At 36.3% G+C, this 23,365-nt stretch overlaps 1 protein-coding gene across 1 annotated transcript in view; it reads left to right on the forward strand.

The window, feature by feature from the left end:
- Positions 1 to 5,123: 5,123 nt before the first annotated feature.
- The window catches only part of LOC124372637 (polyphosphoinositide phosphatase-like), a gene marked incomplete at its 5' end in the record, with an annotated part of 31,012 nt that continues 12,770 nt past the window's right edge, over positions 5,124 to 23,365 (forward strand). Inside the window, 7 exon segments of the mRNA XM_046831040.1 lie at positions 5,124 to 5,163; positions 5,165 to 5,225; positions 5,739 to 5,817; positions 7,753 to 8,023; positions 12,146 to 12,341; positions 19,032 to 19,230; positions 22,385 to 22,622. Of these exon segments, the coding sequence (XP_046686996.1) occupies positions 5,124 to 5,163; positions 5,165 to 5,225; positions 5,739 to 5,817; positions 7,753 to 8,023; positions 12,146 to 12,341; positions 19,032 to 19,230; positions 22,385 to 22,622 (1,084 nt within the window).

Here is a 23,365-nt window from a genome sequence, read left to right on the forward strand (position 1 = left end):
AGCTTCTGATTTCTTATGTTCTTTGGGATCATGGGATAAGCTCCTATACGTTTTTCCTGGTTTTGCAAATGGCAAGACAGTTTAACCATATGTGTTTGCCTCCATGGCTCTGTATGCTACTCTGTCGAAAGCTCCTTCAATGTCCATGAAGGCACTAACTAGGGCTTTCTTTTCCTTGAATGTGTCTTCCTCCACTAAGCTCTGGAGAGCAAAAGTGGTTGACTTAACTTCGACATGTGCATGTTGATATAAACTGAGTGTGGATACTGACGAGGTTTCATCTCTTATGTGTCCGTTTATTATTTTTTCATGGTTTTCACCATGAAGTAAGTTAAAATGATCAGCCTGTGTGACTTAGGCTGAGACAGGTCTCTCTACCTTTTTCAGTACAAACACCACCAATGCTCTCCTCCAGTTCTTCGGAATAAATCCTAAAGCAAAGTTGCTCCTGAACAATTGTTACAAAGAGTTATTAAGTTATTTAATAAAATATCCAACCCTCCCTGTAGTAGGGCTGGAAAGACCATCCGCCCTCAGTGATTTGATGTGCTTGAAGGATGTAATAGCCCATTTAATCTTTTCTTGTAAAAAAATTTTTCTTGATTTCAATGTGGACCTAGCAACCTCCCAGTTGGTTCTCTTCTCCGCCAGAGAATAGAATCATCATCTCGAGGTGATAGTCTGTCTGGAAAATGCATCTACAGCAGCAATTCTAACGTCACCTTTCTACTCTCAGTTAGGCTACTATTTGCCTTTTAACAATGACCCTAAAAAGTTTGAGTAGTCGAATTGGAGAATTTTATGGAGCTTAGCAGCCTCTGATAAACAGTTAATATTTGTACAAAAGTTTCTCCTTTCTAATTTATTTCTTGTACTCATTTAGGGCATTTTGATATAGGTACTATTTGTCTGTTCTTCTTGCCTGTTTGAAGAGTTATCTAGTTTAGGTTTAAGTATTTCCAGCCTCCTTGTCCATCAAGGCATGCCTTTCTTAAATCTATTTCGCTTCTGAGGGGCCAGTTTTTGTCATAGACTTTTATTATGGCATTTTCTACCATTTGGACTGACCTTCCTAGTTCTACCTCATTTTTCTGATAGGGATTGGGATATCTAGTAACTCTTATGCTAGGAACTCCCTTTATTCCCTCCAGTTAGTAGATTTAGAAACCCTATATCTCATTTGTCTTTATCGCCACCCAAATCTAACAAAACTATATATAGCAGCAGTTCCTCACCATGTTTGTTAATACTGGAGCTGCCTCAGTAGGTGTGGTATGCATTGCTGTCACAGCCAAGGGTTAGAGCCACTCTCTTCTTTGCAGTACTCCAACTGTATTTCTTCTTCTATGGGTGTACAATTTGTTGATGGATTAGGGAAGTATGCTGAGCCAATAATTACCTCTATTTTCCTTTGTTGGGCAGCCACTTCTACTGTCTGCCACCAAGTCTCTCATTATTAATTCTGTAACAGGAAAATCATTAATTTGTTTTGAGACTGAATCACAGGTTCTTGGGTTTTCAACATTTTGATCAAATATTAGATTACCAATCTGAGTCATGAGACCTCTGATGATTCCTTTGTTGACATAAGGTTTCTGGATTAAAGCAATGCATTGTTCAGGCCTGATGAAATAAACCTCCTACCCAAGACGTCAGTTAAACTGTTTTAAAGTTGTTCTGAATTTTATGTTTACAACTTTTCATTTCCCCCTTCCCAGATGATCCAGGATTTCTAATCTTCTTAGTTTGTTTCGGATCTGTGGCTCCCTTTTTTCTCCTTAACCAAAACTGATGGTTCCTCAAGTAAGAGACCTCTCTTCAAGAAGAGAGAACAGGTAGGATTTTTGTTGTCTTCAGCAATTTTAACTTTTGGAGCAGACCTCCCTGTGTTGGTTTTGTCAGGAACTATTGATTCCACAGCAGCTTCCTCTATATCTCTTCAGTGTTGGCTTTTTCTTTTTTGGTTGCCTCAGGCTTTTCTTTCCCCTCGCCCTGCTTTTTTTGGGTCTTTCGATAATCTTTGAGATTTCCTCTTCAATCTAAGTTGAATTTATCTTAACTTGTAACTGATCTAGGGATCCTCTTTTTTTAGTTTGTTCACAGAAGCACAGGTGAGCAGCATTGAGCAAGAACGCTGTTCCAGAACTGCATAGATATGCCCATTACTAATCACTCTACTTTTTGTGAGCTTTCATCCACATTTTGAAAGCTACTAGAGTTGTCTGGTTTAGATTTAGATTTTGGTTTTTCTGCATTACTCATAGTTTTACCACGAGTAGCGGGGAACTAAAAATCACCCCAAGCAGCACTACGCTCTACCTGGAGAAAACTACAGTAAACTGGAGGTCTCTAGGTATCTAGAGTTTGCATATTAGAGATCAATCTCTCTCTTGACCAGGAAAGTAGGGAAAAAAGTTGAGAAAAGAATTGAAGCCAACTTTTCTGGATGAAGATTTTCCCAATAGATGAGAGTAGAAGGAAAAAAACTCAGTGAACGATAGATGATAGGAAAAAAGCAAGTTAGTTCAGCTCAGCCTGATTGCTTATAATGGGAAGATGAGAAGTAGATCAAGTAGTAGTCCCCCCCCCAGTTGCGTGCACACAGAAATTAATGCTGCTTGGACGCACTGACTTGGCAACTGTATTAGTGTATGAAGACTCTACCATTTTGCACCTTACACATAGTTCGCAATAATACAAGTATCACAGCTATGGTAAAGAGGATTAATTAAATATGAATGTTAAATTTAGCTCTATTTCACTTCTGCTTAGTGCAGCGTCTGATCTGATCTGACACCATCACAGACTTAACTCCTGGAATCAGGAGTCCACTTCCGTCTCAAGGGATCTAGGAAGACCAAAACATTAAAGTAGCCTTTGTAATACTACTTAGTAGTTGCCATGATTTCAGTGTTCTTCAAAACATACTCTTGATGACACAATGAGTCAGTCTAAACTTCCCTTTTCTGCTGATGACTTCAATAACCATTTTGTTAATATATGTAATAATGTAAATAGTAGTAATGATAATGTAAATACAGCTAGTGCCATAGAGATATTAAAATCAACCATCAAGAGTCCTCAGGTTTTGCCTTTTAAGTGGAGTTATGTTAACCCTGTTGATATTCATAACACTGTATGTAGGCTAAGTAACTCTAAGTCTGAAGATGTCTTTGGATTATCCAATTTTGTTTTAAAGAAAGTTACAAAGGAAATGTTGTATTCCTTGACAATTCTTATTAATTGGATGCTCAGTGTTGGTGTTTATCCTAGATGTTTAAAAACGACTGTAACTGTGCCGATATACAAAAAAGGCGATAAATTAAATGTTAATAACTACCGACCAATTGCTTTGGTGCCTGTTGTGTCCAAGATAATCGAAAGCATTATTAAATTCCAGGTTGAACATTATTTTGAGCAAAATTGCTTACTCTCATCGGAGCAATTTGGTTTTAGACAAAACCTCTCCACTGTTAAGGCTGTAGAAAACATTGTCTCCTATATTATTAATGGTTTTGAAAACAAAGAAGAGATATGCACTTTATTGTTGGACCTTAGTAAAGCTTTTGACATTGTACCTCACTCAGAACTCATTGGAAAGCTTAACCATTATGGACTCGGAGATGTTGAACTATCTCTTTTTAGTTCTTACTTGTCTGATAGGTACCAGTTTGTCAAACTAAGTGGCCAGAACTCTGATCTCAAGAGAGTGACTAGGGGGGTTCCCCAGGGCTCTGTCCTGGGCCCCTTTTTGTTCGTCGTCTTCATTAATGACCTCCGAAAATTTCTACCAAACAAGAGTACTTATATGCTGACGACACTACTTTGATGTGTTCTAGTAAACTTCCTGAGCTTAATCTTGTTATGATGGACTATATGAAAGAGAGATCCTACCTTTGGTTTACTGCAAATAGTCTAAGAGTTAATGAGGATAAGTCAGAGGAAATAATATTTAACCTAGGTGTTAACTCTGTAAATAAGTCTGTTAAGTTGCTAGGTCTCCATCTTGACTCAAGGCTTACATGGAGAGCACATACTGATGCCTTGTGTGCTCGTCTATGTAGAGTTATCTTTTTACTTAAGAAACTTAAACTTTGTACTAGTTGTAATTTAGTTTTAAAGGCTTATTTTGCTCTTTTCCACTCTCACCTTCCGTATGGCACCCTTCTCTGGGGTGGATCTAGTGGTGCTAAAGAGGTTTTCTTGTGCCAAAAGAGGGCTGTGCATACAATTTTTAATATTACCTATAGTGACACCTGTAAACCATATTTTATAGAATATGATATACTTACGCTTCCTTCAATTTTTATCTTACAAATTTTATCGTTTGTAAAAGAAAACTTAGAATTATTTAATTTAAGAAGCTCAGTCCACAATCATTATACTAAAAACCAACATTCTATTGATCAGACGTTTGCTAGACTATCTAAAACACACGGTGCATATCTTTATTTAGGCGTAAAACTCTTTAATAAGTTACCATTAGTTGTAAGAGACATTTCATGTAAAGATTTTAAGAATTCAATGACTAAATGGTTAAAAGAAAAAGCTTTTTATTCTGTAGAAGAATTTTATTCCTGTAGTATAAGTGATTGCATTTTCATGTAAATTGTGCTATGTTGATTTTTATGTGTCATGTGATTTATAAACTGTTTTGTTGTAGGCTATTTTAATTTTAATTTATGTGCTCCTATATGTTGGTCATATTTATATATTTATTTAGGCCTACTAGTGCTATTCTGACGTCAATACATTGTTATGTGGGATGACAATAAAGATTCTTGATTCTTGAGTTTGTTGCTTTCATGTTGTGTCGTTTTAATATCAGAGACTCCCAGGGTACAAAAGAGCTCCATCTATTTTGCCCAGAATAAATCCAGTGTAATCTAAATAAAGGGGTGTTCTCTTTACCTCATCAGCTACACAATTTCCAGATTCCAGAAGTTAACTTTGACAGTGTTTGAGGTTGTTACATATATTACATGGTTAAAATCAAGTGGCCACCAGTACATCAGCTATTAAACCTTCTGACCAAAAGCCCTTCATAAATCTATAGTTTTTCATTTGAAAATTGAACAATTCAGATATTTTTTGTGACTTACAGTTATGTTTAATTGTTCCAGCTACGGTTATGACATCACACACACACTGCAGGTTAATATGGGCAGTTCCAAGAAATATTTCTCATCTTCAGAGTTCTTCCAATCTTCATCATAAAACACCAGGTCAGGTATTCATTATTTTATTTAACCATTGGTAGGTTAATCTATCTTTACTGTAAGGTCACTTCTTACATGTCAAAACATGTGCCAAAAGACTCACACAAAGGAGGCCTATAGGTGCAGAATATTAAATACTTTCTGACAGTTAGGCAGCATCAAAGTTACTTGACGCCTGTTCCTTTCACTCAAAGACAATATGGGAATGCAAGAATACACTAATGAAACCGGTAAAGGAGAACAAAGTTGCCCTTGGCTGGGTGTCAGGCTATAAAGGCATTTCTGAGAATGAAACATCTGACGCTCTTGTCAAGATTAACTCTGAAAACCTCTTGGTAGGAGCAAAGCCGGGGTTTGGAGTAGCTTTATCCTACAGTGAAGCTCTAGCGAATGTTTGGCCAAAGAGGATTAGATCCAGGACCCGGCTCCGTCAGGGATCTTCTTTAGAAAAACAAACTGTAGCTTATATGTTTTCAAAACAGTATTGTCAGTTTAAACTGTATCTATTGAATGTTCCAGGCCCAATTGAACATGCAGTGGCAGAAGATTTATTTGCATCTCTTACAGATGAAGACAGTACAAGTAATGCTAAAAGTAGGTAAGTGAAACTTTTGTCACAGTTTTTTTCAATTCCATTTTGTCCAAAATTAAAATTAAATTTGTTTCACTAGTATTAGTTTAAATGGATGAGTAATAATCCTTTGGTGCTGTAGAGTATATTTGTAAGTTTTAGTTTCGAACGTTGGCAATAAGTTTGGTACACCTGTTTGACCTTGAGCGTAGTTTTACCACACGCCGCATCCAGCACTCAGCGCTGTCAGTACTGTCAGTGCAGAATTGATGATAGCGAAGACTTTTTAAACAATGTAATTTTTACTGATGAATCGACGTTCCACGTTAATGGGGTTGTAAACCGCCACAACTGCAGAATTTGGGGGTCTCAGAAACCACAGGAGATCGTTCAATACCAATGAGACTCGCCTAAGGTTAATGTGTGGTGCGGCCTAATGAACGACCGAATTGTTGGACCTTTTATTTTTGCAGAGAAGACAATAACTGGTGATATCTACTGTGACATGCTGGAACTGTACGTGTTTCCACAGGTGGATGACATCGAGGCGGAAAAGGGACTGGTCATATTCCAACAAGACGGTGCGCCGCCCCACTACAAACAATGTGTGCGCTCAGTCTTAGATGCCCGTTTCCCAGGAAGATGGATGGGTAGAGGTGGCCCAATCGCATGGCCTCCAAGAAGGCCCGACACAACACCATTAGATTATTTCCTGTGGGGTTATGTCAAGAACTTTGTGTATTCAGAGAAGATACGTAACATTGACCATCTTCACCAGAGAATCATAGCAGCAGTAGCATCGGTCACACCTAATATGTTAACTAATACCTGGAGAGAGTTAGAATATCGCTTGGATATCTGTAGGGCTACAAATGGTTCACATATCGAGGTGTACTAGTGTTAAAAAAAATTTATTTCATTACCTTTCATTTAATGTAGCAGTCATTGTAATTTGTATATTGTACAATAAATAAAAAGAATCCAAAACTAGGGAATTCTTTTTCGGACACCCGGTATATATATATATATATTATATATATATATAAATAGTTAAATGCTTAACTAATGACACACAATATATGTATATAGCTGTTTCCTCATGTTGCCCACATAGCCCATTAACATATTCTGTGTTGAAGAATCTCTTCCTTTAAAGATAATTTCTCTGATAATGTGCCCTGTAACACACAATAATCCTGTTATTCAACACAGAAATTCCAGCTGTAGTATCTCAGAGGTTACTTTTCTGAAAGGTGAATGTAAAACAAATTTACTAATCCTTAGTCCTGGGAGTTCCGGCCCATCTTCTTTGGTGCTTGTCTATTTTTCAGGTACACACGTTACTCCTGGATATGTCACAGAATTTGAGGTCTTATGAAATTTGTTCATAATGCAGTATTTTCCAATTCATCAGCAATTTTGTTACCTCTAATTCAAGCCTGGCCTAGGACCCAGTATATAGTGAGATTACGAATGTTGAGTTAAGCTCCATTTAACCTTCTACTAAGTGCAGTGTCTGAAGAGATCAACTCTGGTACAGATTGACTTCTGGAATCTGAAGTCTACTTCTCTCTGAAGGGATTCATAAAAAGTCTTTGACGAAAACATTCAAAACGAACTCCTTGAATCGTTTCAACAACAGACATCTAGTCTACAAGAACCTCAGTCTGGTTACCCAGTCTATTCAGTGTAGTCTAGATTAAGTGAAGCAGATCTGACACTGTCATAGTTTACTCTTGGAATATGGCAGTTGTAAACCTGATGAAACAATTAGGATACCTCTTCATCTAGACTACACAGATTATTAATTTTATTGGGCAATGGAATTACAGTATGTGTTTTTACCTTTTTTGAACATGTGACTTTTTCATTTCTTTATTTTAGTAAATTTACTGTAGTGTGAGTATGTTGTAGTTTTTGTGTTTTCAGTTATTCAAGAGGTATTGTTATGTGTTTTCTCAGGGAGGAAGACTCTCAGGGATCTTCAGCTATAAAGTCCTTGGTTCACTTTGGAGTGAGGGGAGAGCCAAATCGCAGATACGTCTGGAACTCCTATCTTCTGTCTCGTGTGGAGAAGGAACTCCATCCGGATTGGATACTTTATATAATGCATGGTTTCATCAGCCAATCGAACGTCAGCATCTTCGGCAGATCAGTCTACATTGCTCTCATTGCCAGGAGATCCAATAAATATGCAGGCACTCGATTTCTTAAGAGAGGGGCTAATTTTGATGTAAGCTAAGCAATATAATTACAATTTATAGTAATAATAAGAAACTAATAATAGATTTCAAACTCAAATTATGGAGTAGTTCAATTCCAATGGCGTTTTGCTCAATCCAGATAAAACTGAAAACATATATTTACTGTTAAGCATGTTTTGCAGATTTCAAAAAATAGTGTTTGTATCACTAAACAATGGCAAATGTTCAGAAAAATCCTGTTTCCTTCACAATCCTTCCATTGTCAAAAACAAACTTCAAACTTAATATATGGTTTGATTTTCTCTGGAAACTGTAACAAACCACATATCATTGATACTATAAAAAGGCATTGTGAGTATAACTCAGATCTCTGGAACATTGTTATTAGTAAATAATTCAAATTATAAAAACTTGGTATATTTATGATTTAGCTATGTGCACTATAGCTATTTATGTTTTACCCATGAGGATGGGCAGAATAAGGCTTAAATGGGATCAGCCTCTCCTTTAAAAAAACAAAAACGTTATAAACATTCAGATTAAAAAAAATAACAATATTTAAAATAAAAATAATACATTTGTATTGTCTGGTGAAAACTCTAAATAGTCATATTGTAGTCTCATTGGAAATTTACAACATTCTAGAACCTATTATAATAAATACTCTTATAAAACAATAAAAACAAGCATGTTTATAGTTGGCTTTGGAGAACCTCCTCCATGTATTAGAACAATTTTAAATATAAACAATATTATATTTTGATTTTTATTTCAAATTATGTTTTACTTGTAATTTTTCTTTGTAGAAGTAAAGATAGAATGTTGAAATTTTGTAATACTATATATTTGATTTGGCACTTATCTGTAAACCAGACATTGTTAATAATATGTGCAAAACCAATCAGCTAATATAAATGTAGTATTATTACTAAATTAGTGACTAAAATTCAATTGTGAATAACTAAAATGTTCTGTGTAAGAGAATAACTATGCAATACAAATAAACATTTTATGACCAAAGCAAATGAGAGCTTTACGAAGTATTTTAATATTTCATAATCGTTAACTGTTCTAATTGTTGCTTTAGAATTGAAAATCATGTTACGAATATTAATTTATTTACACAAAACATTGTTTTGATCAATATTGTGGTTCTTTCTGTAGGTCTTAATTTTGTTCTTAATTGCCATGCTAAAAAAGAGTTAATTTATTTCATATTTGTAGTGTAGTCTCCAAAATTGTTTAGTAGAATAAAGAAATATAAACCACCTATAAAATCTTTATTATTTATTTAACTATTGTATTGGATTATGCATTGTAATGTTACCTCTTTTAGTTTTAGGAATTGTAGCTTAGAAATTATGTATGATGAACACAACAATTTTTCACATAATGTAGCTATGGTAGGAAGACTTATTTCAATTCGAATGATGAGTTTAGTTCACCTACCTTTTTATTGCAGCATCTGGTATACCTTATCAATGAGAAATGGATGCCATGTCTCCTCGACGATTTTCTTTCTAAAAATTCACATTTAGTGTCTTGTGATTTTCTTTGTGACCCAGAATAAGTAAATTGAATTGATTTGCCTTGTTGCACGATGTTGAAATAAGAAGTGTTGTTTATTTTGTTGTGCTTTCACTCTATAGATATTAACAAATTGAAAATATTGGTTAAAATAATTAAACATATGGTATATGGTTGTGCTGTCATAATACAACGTTTACACATAACAGATGAGTAAATTTAACTGGCCCTTTGAATTCACATTACACAACTTTAGGGGGGAGTTTTGCTGCTTTAAAGACCAATGGAGTGTACCCCAAAAGGATTTATGATATAAGAATAGGCCTATGTTATCCTAGGAAGTCCGTATAAAATTTCAGTCCAATCGGTTGAATAGTTTATAGGTGAAAGCAAAACAATCAAACAAAGGCACTTTCACATTCATAATATTAACCCTAGAAGTGTGGAACCAGCATATTTTATGTCGGTTGTAATTTATGTGTGTTGTGCGGAACCAGCATATTGTATGTCGGTTCAGTTTTTAATTAAAAATAATTATTTATCTTCAAACAATTACTATGTTTTTGGTATCATTGAAATTATGAGATTCCACTCTACAATAAATTTTCATATAAACTTTTATTTTCTAACTTCAATATTACGGTCGTGGTGAAATGTTTTCTGAAGAAGTCATCATTTGAGTTGAATTTCGCGGGTGGCCGGGTCAAAGAAATACGTCATTTTAAACCAATCACAGCAAGTTACGTATTGCCTACAAACAGTGCTGCCATATGTCAATAGACGCGGAATGAAATATTCTTTCTTCCAGTGCAAACAGAAAGTCATTAGAACGAATAGTTGATTTACTATGAATATTCTAAAAAGGGACAATTCTAAAGTTGTAAACCAGCATATTTTATGCTGGTTAGTATAATAACATTCACACAGTTATTTATTGTCAATAAAGAAAATAAAAAAAACAGTGTAAATTGAAAGAAACGATCTACCGGTACAATCTTTCAACGGTAAATTTAGTTCAGTAGGTTTCCGGCAGTGCGAAACGAAAGAGATGAATCACGGCGTCGCATCAAGACCAACCCAACCCATCCCTGTCGGCCATTGTTGACCATTTTATTTCACCACGAGCTTATTTTTTTACCGATTTTCATAATTTAGGTCTCTATTTTTTCAGGTTGAAATACTCAACTGCATAAATGCACATGAAATGACAAAAACATTATAAAACAATGTTATTTTGAACTATAATATCTATTGTTTATATATTGTCAAAAATTTTACAATATTTGACGCACAACAATTATTATTTACTCAATTTCAAAAATTATTGAGTGTATTTCTTTCAAAACATTATGTGCTAACATAATATAACAAGTAAAAAAATTAAAAAAAATATTTTCATATTTTTTTTCGTTGCAAACCAGATTATTTTTTATGAGTAAATTCTTCAACGTGCGACTGTTAACAAAAAATGTCATAACTCAGTTCCTTCTCAAAGTATTTGAACATATCTTATATTTTATTTTAGCCAAATAAACATAATTACTAAGGGTATATTCAAAAATTACATAAACATAAAGTATAAGTGAAAATCTTTAGCTTGTTTCTGAATTTTGTTACAAAATATTTTAATTAAAAAAAAAAATTTTTTTAAGCTTATAATAAAATAACAGTTTATTTTGCTGTTGTTTACTTTTAGTGTTTTCAAATAGCATGTATAATTTACAATAGAAAACTATTTTTTATATAAATATATAGTCACATTTGGAGGTAAAAAAATGAAAAGCCCAAACCCTTGTATATTTTTGTACATTTTCGCTTTTGTAAAAAAAAATTGCAAAATTACAATTTTTGTTTAATAGAAATTTTTAATATATTTTCTCATTTGGCATAAAATTCTCTACATTTTATACATTTAACATTTTGACCTTACTGTAATATTTCAATACCTTACAGATGTCCAAACTTGAAATTTTCATATAAAACTTTTAGCAATTTCTCATTATTTTCATGAAAATATATACTAAACCAAAGAATATCAAAAGATTTATTCCTATTTCAAATAGTACAACTTCTGAGAAGTAAAACGATATATAACAATATATGTTTTCTTGATACTAAGTATTTTTTACGAATTTTTTAAAAAACCCTTGCAACACGTCAAAAATGGACTGGCGTTTTATCTTTGGTAACATGGACACACTTCTAGGGTTAATTAGGATGTTTATATAAGAAAGAGCCGCCTCCTCGCCTCGTTATTCATGGTTTCTATTTAACCTCCACGCATTTGCTATGAAAGTGATTTCAATGTTTCCTGCCTTGCCTCCTACCTGTCAGTGTCAGTACCCTGCCCCTACCACTCCAGTTCATAATCCCTTCTGTCATTGCAATGTCTTTATTTGGCCATCATTGTCATGATGCATGTGTCAAATTGAACTCGTGTGACCTGCTTGATAATTTGCTCATTCCATAAGATCTCTTTACCAGTCTCTTGAGGTTTGAACTATTCAAGTGCCACTGTATTTAAAAAACTGTACACTTTTAAATTGTTACAACATAAATAGTTTGTTAAGAGCAGTGCTTGATATTTATTTTTATTAAAAAGTGTGGTGTTTATGCTGACGCAGGGAGATGTAGCCAATGAGGTGGAGACAGAACAGCTGGTAGAGGACATAGGTATCTCATCCACAGAGAACCCACGGATGAGCTCCTTTGTGCAGATGCGAGGTTCTATCCCAGCCCATTGGAGCCAGGACATCAGCAAGATGGTGCCAAAGCCTGCCATCACCTTCGACCTCAGTGACGCCTTTGCACAAACTGCCGGTCAGATACTTCATTCCAAGAAACTTATTTTTTCAGGGTTTTAATAGATTTTTTTATGTACAAGGGCTATCCAGAAAGTAACAGACGTTTTGAATGGTGTGGCAGTGGGTGGGACTACAGCCGCCATCTTGGTGACAAAACACTGTGCGTTTCAGTATGCATCAAGCTGTAGTCATGCGCAGTCTGTATTTCTTTTACTTTTCTCACTGTGATTACTAAAATGTGTGCTGCAATTGAAAATCCTGCCACTTGTGAAGTGTGTTCAGTTCTAAAGTTTTTGTCGGAAAAAACCATAAACTAATTGAAATCTATCGCCAACTGTGAAGTTTATGGAAATGGAATGAGTGCAAGCAGAGTAAGGCAGTGGTGTATTGACTTCAAAAATGGCCACACCATTGTTCATGACGATAGTCGTAGTGGTCAGCCTAGCCTAGTGACTGAAGATTTGATATTGAAAATCAATGACAAAGTTCGTGAAAATCGCTGTTTAACAATGACTGAACTCTCAGTACATTTTCCACAAACTTCATGAAGTTTACTTTATGAAATTGTTGTAGAAAAGCTTGGATACCACAAATTTTGTGTCAGGTGGGTTCCAAAAATCCATAGGGAAGATCACAAAAAACAAAGACTTGTTGCATCGTTAACTTTCCTTAATGACAAACTTCTCGATCATATCGTTACTGGTGATGAAACATGGGTGAGGCATGTCTATGGAATGGGGGCACACCAATTCTCGAAAAAAAAACCTAGAAAATGTCTCCAAACTCATGGCAGCGAGAATCGAAAAACTTGTGGCATGTTATGATAAATGTCTCAATTTGAACAGGGATTATATTGAAAAATAGACTAAGAGTGTAGCTTTTAAATGCATATAATAAATGTTCCTATTTCACTTGGTTAATTTTTTATTTCAAAACGTCTGGATAGCCCTTGTATTATCTCAGTTCACTAATTCAGACATGATCAGACAAAATCCACATAAGTAATGTTTCAGAAGGTTCTCAAATGAGGGTAACTACATTTGTTGGAGCTCTAATTCTTAAGGTTAGGCATTAGAACGTTAAGCCTGGATAAGATCATGGATCCTGTATATCTGTTTGCTTCTTCAGCTCATCTTTATTTTGATAAATTTTCAATGTAGACTAGAATTGGAATAATGCATTATATCTGACATCAAATACAGAGATGAAATCAAAATGTTAAGTGTTAAAATTATACATTGATATTGACTATTATCAAGGTTTTCTGGTTTATGTTCAAAATTGCTAAGACAATTCAAATATTTAAATGTTACGGTCACACTGTAGATATTCTGCAATCAACAAATGTTTTGGTGCAACATTTTACTGCAGACAGCATGTCGTCTTTTGGTATGTCGTGTGTCAGTAGAAGATAAACAGTATAACAAGTTTGGGATTCATTTATAAAGAAAATTACATTTGGTGTGTTTGGATTCCAATCACCATTTTTATTTTAAGATATAAATATAATCATATTACCATTTTAGTTTTAAGGATAATCACATTAAAAATGTTTGCATTTATGGTGTGCTATCTTTGAGGGCTATCCAGAAAGTAGATTATGTTTCGCTCTGTAGCCGCTAGGGGCGTCCCGCTATCACTGCCATTTTGATGTCAGAGTTTTTCTCTTTTCAGTGGCTGTCCATCCGTGCTAGTGAGAGGTTACTGTTGCTCCTTTTTTTTTACAATAGCAGTTTAAAATGTGTAACACAAGTGAAAATCCTGCAAGTTGTGAAGTGCGGTTGTTAATACGGTTTTTGTTGCCTAAGCACAATAAACCAATTGAGATTTATCAATAACTCTGTGAAGTTTATGGGAACAATGTTAGTAAAGGTGGAGTGCGTCAGTGGTGCATTGGGTTTAAAAATGGCCAAACTAGTATGCATGATGACATACAAAGTGGATGGCCAAGCATTGTGACCGATGAAATTGTCTCTTAAGTCGATGAGAAGATTAAAGATGACCACCACTCACAACAACAGAACTCTCACATAGTTTTCCTCAAATTTCAAGAAGTTTGTTACACGAAATTTTTGTGTAGATGTTAGGTTACCATAAATTTAGTGCAAGATGGGTACCGACAACATACAGCAAATCGGACTCGATAAGTCCTGAATGTTTTTAAGTTGGAGGTGTTTCCATATTCGCCTTACAGTCCAGACCTTGCACCCAGCGACTACCATCTGTTTCCATCAATGAAGACCTGGCTTGTAACACAGAACTTTGATGACAACGTGGAACTGCGGGAGGGTGTGACTACCTGGTTGAAGTCTCAGGTGGCAGAATTTTATAACACTGGAATTTCAAAACTAGTTCACCGCTATGATAAGTGCCTAAATTTGTATAGTGACTATGTTAAAAATAGTATTTTAGTCACTTTTAAATGTATATATATTTTTTTTTTATTATTATATTAAAATGTAAGCTACTTACTGGATAGCCCTTGAATGATCAAGGTATGATTAATATCAATCGACTTAACTTAAGATGAAGTTAAGGAATACTTAATGCTCTACTGATTTATGCATGTATTAAACCACATTTCAATTTCAAAACCAGTTTTTTCAACAGATTGAGGGAACAGCAACGGGGAACCTTTATCAAGTGTTATTGCAAACAGTGGCGTAGCAAAGGGGGGGGTCCAGGGGGTCCGGACCCCCCCCCCCGAAATTTTAAGACATATTAAAAAATAAAGCATGGAGCAGGAGAAAAAAAAGGAGAGTTATCATTTACTCTTGTTTACAAAAATTAAATTGATTGATTTAATTGATTAAAGTGACCGTTGTTAAAAATATAATTGTCCTTTCGTTTAAATCATAAAGTATCAAACGATACTTATGGGCTCGGCCTTTCGGATAGTGTAGTGTAATCACGGTATTGCTATAGAGAGCGGTCACGTGACGTCGCAAAGCAACCTAAATTGTAACACGGCAAACATTCGACCTCCAGCGCTCGTTGTGTCAACAACTCCTGAAACAAAATGAGTGACATCTTCAAGAAGATGGGACAGCGTGCCTTTGGAAGCGCAGCCAGCTAAGAGGCCTAGCTCTCCACCTGCCGGCTCGGCGCCTAAGAAGGTCGCTGCTCCTGCAAAGGGCCTTTTTAAAGGCCACAACGTCACCACTGCTACTGTGACATCTGACCAACCTACGGCTTCGGTTTCTACGCCCAGGATACCCTTGCTGTTCCTGGACAGTGTTCCGGACTGGCCTACCCACGCCAAGAAGTTGCAGGAGTTGGCGCGGGACGGCCTGACGACAACATTCCGCGGTGCTCACTATCGCTTGAAAGTGACCACCGTGGAGGACTTCAGGGCGGTTCAGCGGTACCTATGTTTCAATAAGCTGCCCTTCTACACTCACAACCTTGGGTGTGTAAGATCGCTTAAGGTTGTGATCAGCGGACTGCCCGACACCGATGATGTGGAGCTCTTCGATGTCTTAACTGACGAGGGCTTCGCCGTCGACGAGGTTGCACGACATCGGACTGCCAGGGGACCTACCAGAAGCTGGCTGATCACGCTGACCAGGGACAGTGAGCGAGAGAACCCTGACACCAAGAGGGCTTGCCAAATCTACAACGTGAAAAGCCTGCTCCATGTCAGAGTCTCAGTCACTGTCTACAAGAAGCCGGTCGGCCCGCCGCAGTGCTACAGGTGCCAAGGTTTTGGCCACGGCTCCGGCAACTGCGGGAGGCCGAGAAAATGCGTCCGCTGCGGGGAAAATCATCTGAAGATGAACTGCCCCAAAGTCTCGACGGAGAAGGGTCACTGCTGCAATTGTGGCGGCGATCACAACGCCAACTATCGTGGGTGTCCGGCCTACAAGGAGGCCAGAGCGGCAGCTGTTCAGTTAGGCCGCAAGTCCCGGCCAACCAAACCAGCGGCGTGGCGATCAACGGCCCAGCCGCCCAAGCGACCAGCGCGGGACGAGTCACCAGCGAACTCCGTATCGGAGAGTGAAGCTGAGGACGACATGCCGCAGAAGAAGAAGCGCCGGAGGAAACCCCAGAACCCAGCCAACCGACTTCCTCGCCCGCCGGCAAATACACCAGCCACTCCGCCGCAACAAACGGAGGCGCCAGCAGCTGATGCAGCAGCAGAAGCAGCCGCCCTCGCCCAGCGCAGCCTACAAGCCGTCTTGAAATAGCTGCGCAGCTGACCGCCCTCACCCGGCTCTTCAATGAAGCAGTGGCCCTCAGTGGCACACCGACCAGCTGCTAGACTGCTGCAGGAGCAAATTGTTCCAGTTGACAGGCAAATCATTGAGCTCAACTGCTCAGATACTGCCCACAGACCAGGAGGAGCGCCCAGAGGCAATCCTAGCGACCCGACTTGGACTTGGACAGTTTAAATTAGCGACCACTTCGTTCAAATTCGTCTTGGGGACGTAAGAATTAAGTCAAGACGTTGATTTTAGTGTCATTAAACTGTAGACGTGTATATAATTATCGAAAAAAATATAAAAAATCACTTTCGGTCGGAAAATACACTTTAAAAGCTCTACTGATAAGAAGTTCCGACTACTTCGGATTTCACTGACTGAGGTATTATTTCATTTTCCTTAGTATATTCCGATCGGAAGTGATTATTTTTGGTTTTTTTCTCGATAATTATATATTTATTAGTCGGCGTTGAATTAATACCTAAAATCAATGTCCTAACAAAATTATAAATACCACTTTTACCTCAACCACTCAACCAGTGAAATCCAAAATCGTCAAAACTTGAATCTGTTCAAAGCTTTTCTTCGGTATTTACCGACCGGAAGTGATTTTTTGTCGATAATTATATAGGTAGTCGAGTACAGTTTTTAATGATAACAAAAAAAATCGTCGTCCTAACTCAATCAAAAATACCACGTTTACCTCAATAACTGAAGTCTGAAGTAGTTGAAGTTCTAATCATTAGAGTTTTTCAGGTGTATTTTATTTCCGACCGAAATGATTTTTTAGATTTTTTTCCGATAATTATATACTCGTCTACAGTGTAATGATACAAAAAATCGTCATTATAACTCATTCATAAATACCTTAATCAGTGAAATCCAAAGTAGCCGAACTTCTAATCAGTAGAGTTTTTCCGGTGCATTTTCCGACCGTTAGTTTGATCTGCACCCGAGCAACGCTCGAAAATTGCCCTCCTTTTCTAAAGGGTTTCGACCGTCAGTGGCCCAATGTCCCCGAAGGGGTATTTCATTTTTTCCACAGAATATAGTTGTGTCAATTATAAGCTTGAGTGAAACTCTGTTTTGTTCTTTTTCTTTCTTATCCAGTGAATCCAACATCACTTTGGTGCCTTATACTCGGCCAGAATCGAACTTCGTAAAGTTTCTGTAGCTATACAAGAAAATTTGTGGTACTAGAGTTGCTGTGAGAGTTGAATTTGCCTATTACATCTTTCCACTTTCTATAAGGCATAGTTACTAAAGCCCATATTTTTGGTATTTACCTTTTACCAGTGAACTCATTGGAAAATAACACACAAAACGTCCCCCGGATCTCCCGGTTTCGGACCCCCCCCGAACGAAATTTCTGGCTACGCTACTGATTGCAAACATTTTCCAATAAAATCTTGAATATAAATCAAAACAAAATATGACTTGTTTCCCCAGTGTGTGGTTATGTTATGTTGATGATATTTTTACCACATTTAAAAAACCAAGATCTTAAAAACTACACTAACCAGTTAAATTTATTTTATTTAACTATTAAATATACTTTTGAATTAAAACAAAGTCATTATAACAATTTGTAGCTGTATTAGTAAAATTTAATAATGGTGACATAGTATATGACATTTACAACATTTGGACAAGGTCTTTTGAAACCAAAGGTTTCCATTTGTGGAGTCGTCTGAAGATGAAATCTAAGTTTTCTTAAGGCCTCATCCAAAAAATAAAAATCTTTGGAAAAGAGTTGTTTTAATAACTACTAGATATACATTTTTCCAATTGCCCAACAAACTGTCTTTTATTACATTTTTTTTTACTTTTGAAATTAAAACATATTCATCATTACAAGTTTTGCATATCAGTAAAAAGGAATAATGGTAACATAGAATATAACATTTAAAGATAACCCACATATGTAATTACTTTCTGGATTGTTCTCGTATTAAAACATTTCACTGGATGAAGGCCATAAAATGCAATTAGTCCTTGGCCTACATAATTTTCACTCTCAGACAGATTTTCTAGTTTTGGAGAAATTACATAAGTATTACTTGGTAAAGTTTTCTTGAACTGTAATATAATAAAGCATTGTTTAACGTGTTGACTATGGCAGACACCTTAGTGTGTAATAGTCCCGTGCACTGGCCAAAATCACTCAGTATAGAGCTGCAGGGAAAGTGTTAACTGTGCAATAACCTTGGAATCGGTGCACAGAGATGCATAAATCTGAATTTAAACACATCTTTAATTAGATATAGAAACAGGTAAAACAAAAAATATCATAGATGAACATTTTTATCAATTACTGTTTCTTATTATGAATAATGAGAATGATTACGTTACTAATTTAACTTCAAATCACAAACAAAACCAGTAGTAGGCAAAAGAACACAATGAAACATTTTTTAGTAATTTAGTATTTAAAAATTACATGTAATCATTTAAAAATAAATTTGTTTTGATTCTATAATATGTTCTGTATAATATTGAAACAGGTGCTCATTTCAACAAGCTACTACAGCGCTACGGTTCTCCCATCATAATCCTGAACCTGGTGAAGGAGAGAGAGAAGAAGAAGCATGAATCACAGCTGAGTGGAGAGTATCTGTCAGCTATCACATATCTGAACCAGTTTCTACCCCCAGACCATCGTATACAGTATGTGCACTTCGATATGGCACGGATGAATAAAGGGTGAGAATATTAATCTTTAAAGAAACGTATTTAAAATTTTCTACTATCTGTGGAAAATCAAATCTGGTTTATAAATTAAATCTTTTATGAAGTTTTCTTCACTCGAATTAGCTTTATTCTTAATTAATAATATTTTTGTTGAAGAAAGTAACCCCTGAACTTTTATGCTAACAAAATTTGAATGAATGGATGCTAAACTACTTTTAAGATCATTAAGTATGTGATTGACCTTTCAAAGCACCCGCTAACATACAAACTAATAAAGTTCTCCATCTTTTTTACCACTTTTGTATTTTAAAATCATTACAGGCAGCAACATGTCTTTTCAAGAAAATATATGTTTTAATAAACCAAATATTAGACAAATATTTCAACTTTCAATTAATTGGCATAAATAAGTGGATAAATGTTTAAGTAACTCCTGATTTAAGATTCTGGCTTTAATTTTATTCATAAGAAATAGAGTGATTCATAACTAACTTCATAACTAAAAGAGTAACCAAAGCCCCCTCTCCATGGATGAATGATTTCATAAGAAATTTGCAAAAGCAAAGGGATTCCGCCTTCAGAAAAGCTAAACGTTCTAAATCCACTCAAGATTGGGAGGCCTATAAGCGTCTTAGGAATCACACGCAGCAGCAAATCCGTAACGCCAAAGTTAGATTTTACCACACAACACTTTCAGAACCTCAGTCCACTAAATCATTGTGGAGTAAAATTAAAGACCTTGGTGTGGGAAAATCCAATATCAGTCCACCTGTTCCATTTGACCTCAATATTATAAATGATTACTTTATTAATATCCCTGTTAATATATCTGCAGCTAGCGATTATTTTGCTGAGCTGGAGGCTGCTCCTCAGGAAGCTGCTGGCCGCCAGTTTTCTTTCACACCTGTGAGTGAGGCTGATGTGCTTGCTGCTTTTACGAGGATGACCAGCAACGCAGTTGGGGCTGACAACATACCTTTGCGCTTTCTAAAAGATACATTGCCAATCACCCTTCCTGTTTTAGTAGTCATTTTCAATTATTCTTTAAATTCATCTGTCTTTCCCTTAACCTGGAAGCATGCTTTAGTTCGTCCGTTGAGAAAAGTGTCTAATCCGCAATCCCCTTCTGACCTACGTCCAATCAGTATTCTCCCTTGTCTCTCCAAATGCCTTGAAAGAGTGGTACATCAACAAATTTCATCTTATCTGAATACCTATACCATCTTGTCTAAATGGCAGTCTGGATTCAGGCCTAATCACAGCACCACCACAACCCCTAATTAAAATTACTGATGATATCAGATTGGCAATGGACAAGAGACTAATCACCATTTTACTGCTTTTTGATTTTTCCAAAGCCTTTGACTGTGTTTATTACCCCCTTCTCCTCATCAAATTGAAGAAGTATGGTTTCTCCGATGGTTGTGTTAACTGGGTCAAATCGTATCTTACTGGGCGACAGCAATGTGTCAAAGAAGGGGAAACAATATCGGAATGGAAAACCGTAACACGGGGTTTTCCACAGGGCTCTGTTCTTGGGCCCCTATTGTTCTCACTTTACATTAATGACGTCACATCTATTATAAGGCACTCTAAGTTTCATCTTTATGCTGATGATTTACAAATTTACGTACACTGTTCGCCTGATGAACTGAACACGTTTATGGTTCTGCTCAATCACGACATTGAATCAATTGCTTGTTGGGCAAATAAACGTGGGCTGAAATTAAATGAAGACAAAACGCAGGCAATGGTATTGGGAAACCCAAGACTGATCGACCGTTTGGACTTCAACGTTGCACCAAAACTGAAACTCAATAACCACGTACTAAATTTTCAAAACAAACTGAAAAACCTTGGTCTTACTATGAGCTCAAGTCTTAAGTGGAGTGACCAGGTTACGGTAACGTGTAATAGAATATTTGCTGGCATTCACAGTTTAAAGCGTTTTGCTTTATATCTACCGTTCAGTGTCAAGGTTATGCTGGTTAAAACTCTCATACTGCCACACTTCAACTACTGTGACGCTGTGATCAGTGACATGACTGTTGAGCTTTCGGACAGGCTTCAACGTGCTCAAAACCATTGTATCAGATTTATTTTCAATCTCAGACGTTATGAGCATGTGACTCCATTTTTCAAACAGCTATCGCTTCTGAAACTTCAACAACTTCGCCAACTTCACATTCTTTCAACTCTACATTCAGTTATCAAAAACAAGTCACCTGTTTACCTGTCCGAACATTTCAAATTTATTTCCGATATAAGTGAGCGACCTACGAGAAGGGGATCCACCTTACTGTCAATTCCTGTTCATCGATCGAACTTCTTCAGTAAGTCGTTCACTGTTCAGGCATGTCGCCTCTGGAACTCTCTTCCTGATGATATACGTATTATAGAGGGCCGAGCTCGTTTTGGGGCAAAGGTCAAGGACTTGTTGCTGGCCGGTCTGTGGGGGTGACGGGTGGCGGTGCTCGTGGCATGCTTGTGGTCGGGCTGTGTGTTTGAGAGAATGAATGTAGTAATAACGAGAAATTCTTTAAAAAGTAATCTGTTAATTTAAGTTTTAATTTAACTTTGTTTGAATTTTTCTACATATTAAGCTGATAAATTTTATTTTTAATTGTTAAATAGTATGTATATATTTTGGTTAATTTTTAAGCATTTATTTTAATTTAAAATTTGTTATTAGTTAAGATCATTCACTGTACATATATCTGTATATTATGTGAGGTTGAGTGGTAGAGAGGGCTAAATAGCCCTAACTCCGCCTCTTAAATAAAGGCATATTTCATTTCATTTCATTGATTCCAAGCAGATTTAGCAAGCATTGTATAAAACAGAATTGCAGAATTGCATTAATAATTTGATCTTTGACACATTAACCAGACAGGTTTTGTCAAGTTGTGATGCAGCTATGTACATGTACAGCCAATAACTGGTGCAATAATTTTTAGCATTCTTGTAATACTTGAAAGTAATTAAATAAAACATTATTAGTTTTAGTAAAGTATACATCAATAAATATTTTATAAAACAAGTATATCTCTTCCTGTCATTATTGTAGCCTGAATGTAGATTAATTCTAGCTAGAATTATTTTAACATTAAATAGTGAACAAGTAATTTGATTACGTTAAACATTTTATTCAATTAATTACATGCAGAAAAGGTGCGAATGTGATGGGTGGATTGGCGGATATTGCTCGATCAGCCGTGACCAAAACAGGCTTCTACACAAGCTATCGGTCATACAGCAGCCAGCAGCATCTGACATCTGTGGTGGGACAAGAGTCCAGTGATGGACGTGTCCAGACAGGCATTATACGTGTCAACTGTGTCGACTGTCTCGATCGCACCAACACTGCCCAGTTTGCAGTGGGAAAATGTGCCCTAGGCTACCAGGTCAGTGAGCATTGATTGATACAATAGAATTAGTTTCCTGGAAAATAGTGATGAGATACGGAAAGCACTGTTCTAGAATCTCGTAAATATTGTCAATTGAATTACAAACCAGCATATTACTAAATGTAATACAAAACGTATTGTTATAGTTCAGATTTTATGTTTGGTGGTCATAGTTCAAAATTTAGAGTCTAAAACATTTGAAGAGATAGTAGAACACTTGTAGCTGGATTGTACGACCATCTCAAAAGTGGATTGAAAAAGCGTGAGTTTATGAGTTCTTGGATGTGAGAAAGGTGAAGCGAGGAAAGGTAACATAATTCTATTACAGTTTGTAACTGGAAAGTGATAGTTAGATAAACACGAAAAAGCTTGGGTCATTGTCTTATAGGTTATAAGATGTACACTATTAAAAAAAAAATGATTAAACAACGTCGATCTAGTTTTATAAGATCTTTGGGTAGAGTAAATTTTTGTTAGTTATAAAATACATTATAGTAATTAAGAGCTGTTTTTGTATCCTAAAAAGTTAACTTGTAACAGCTTAAAATCTTGACTATTTTTCTACATGCTTGCTTTTTTTATGGAAAGATCCTTTTTATATGGCTACAGACTTGTAGTGGATGAATAAAATCATTCATTTAGTTTTATTAACATGCAACAAAAGCTTAGTCCACACAAATATAACATTGATAAGGTTTATTAGCCAAAAGCGACGGACAGGGTCAGAGTAGCCAGGTCAT

The sequence above is a fragment of the Homalodisca vitripennis genome, unplaced genomic scaffold, assembly GCF_021130785.1.
Source record: "Homalodisca vitripennis isolate AUS2020 unplaced genomic scaffold, UT_GWSS_2.1 ScUCBcl_3668;HRSCAF=9337, whole genome shotgun sequence".
NCBI classification, from domain to species: Eukaryota; Metazoa; Arthropoda; class Insecta; order Hemiptera; family Cicadellidae; genus Homalodisca; species Homalodisca vitripennis.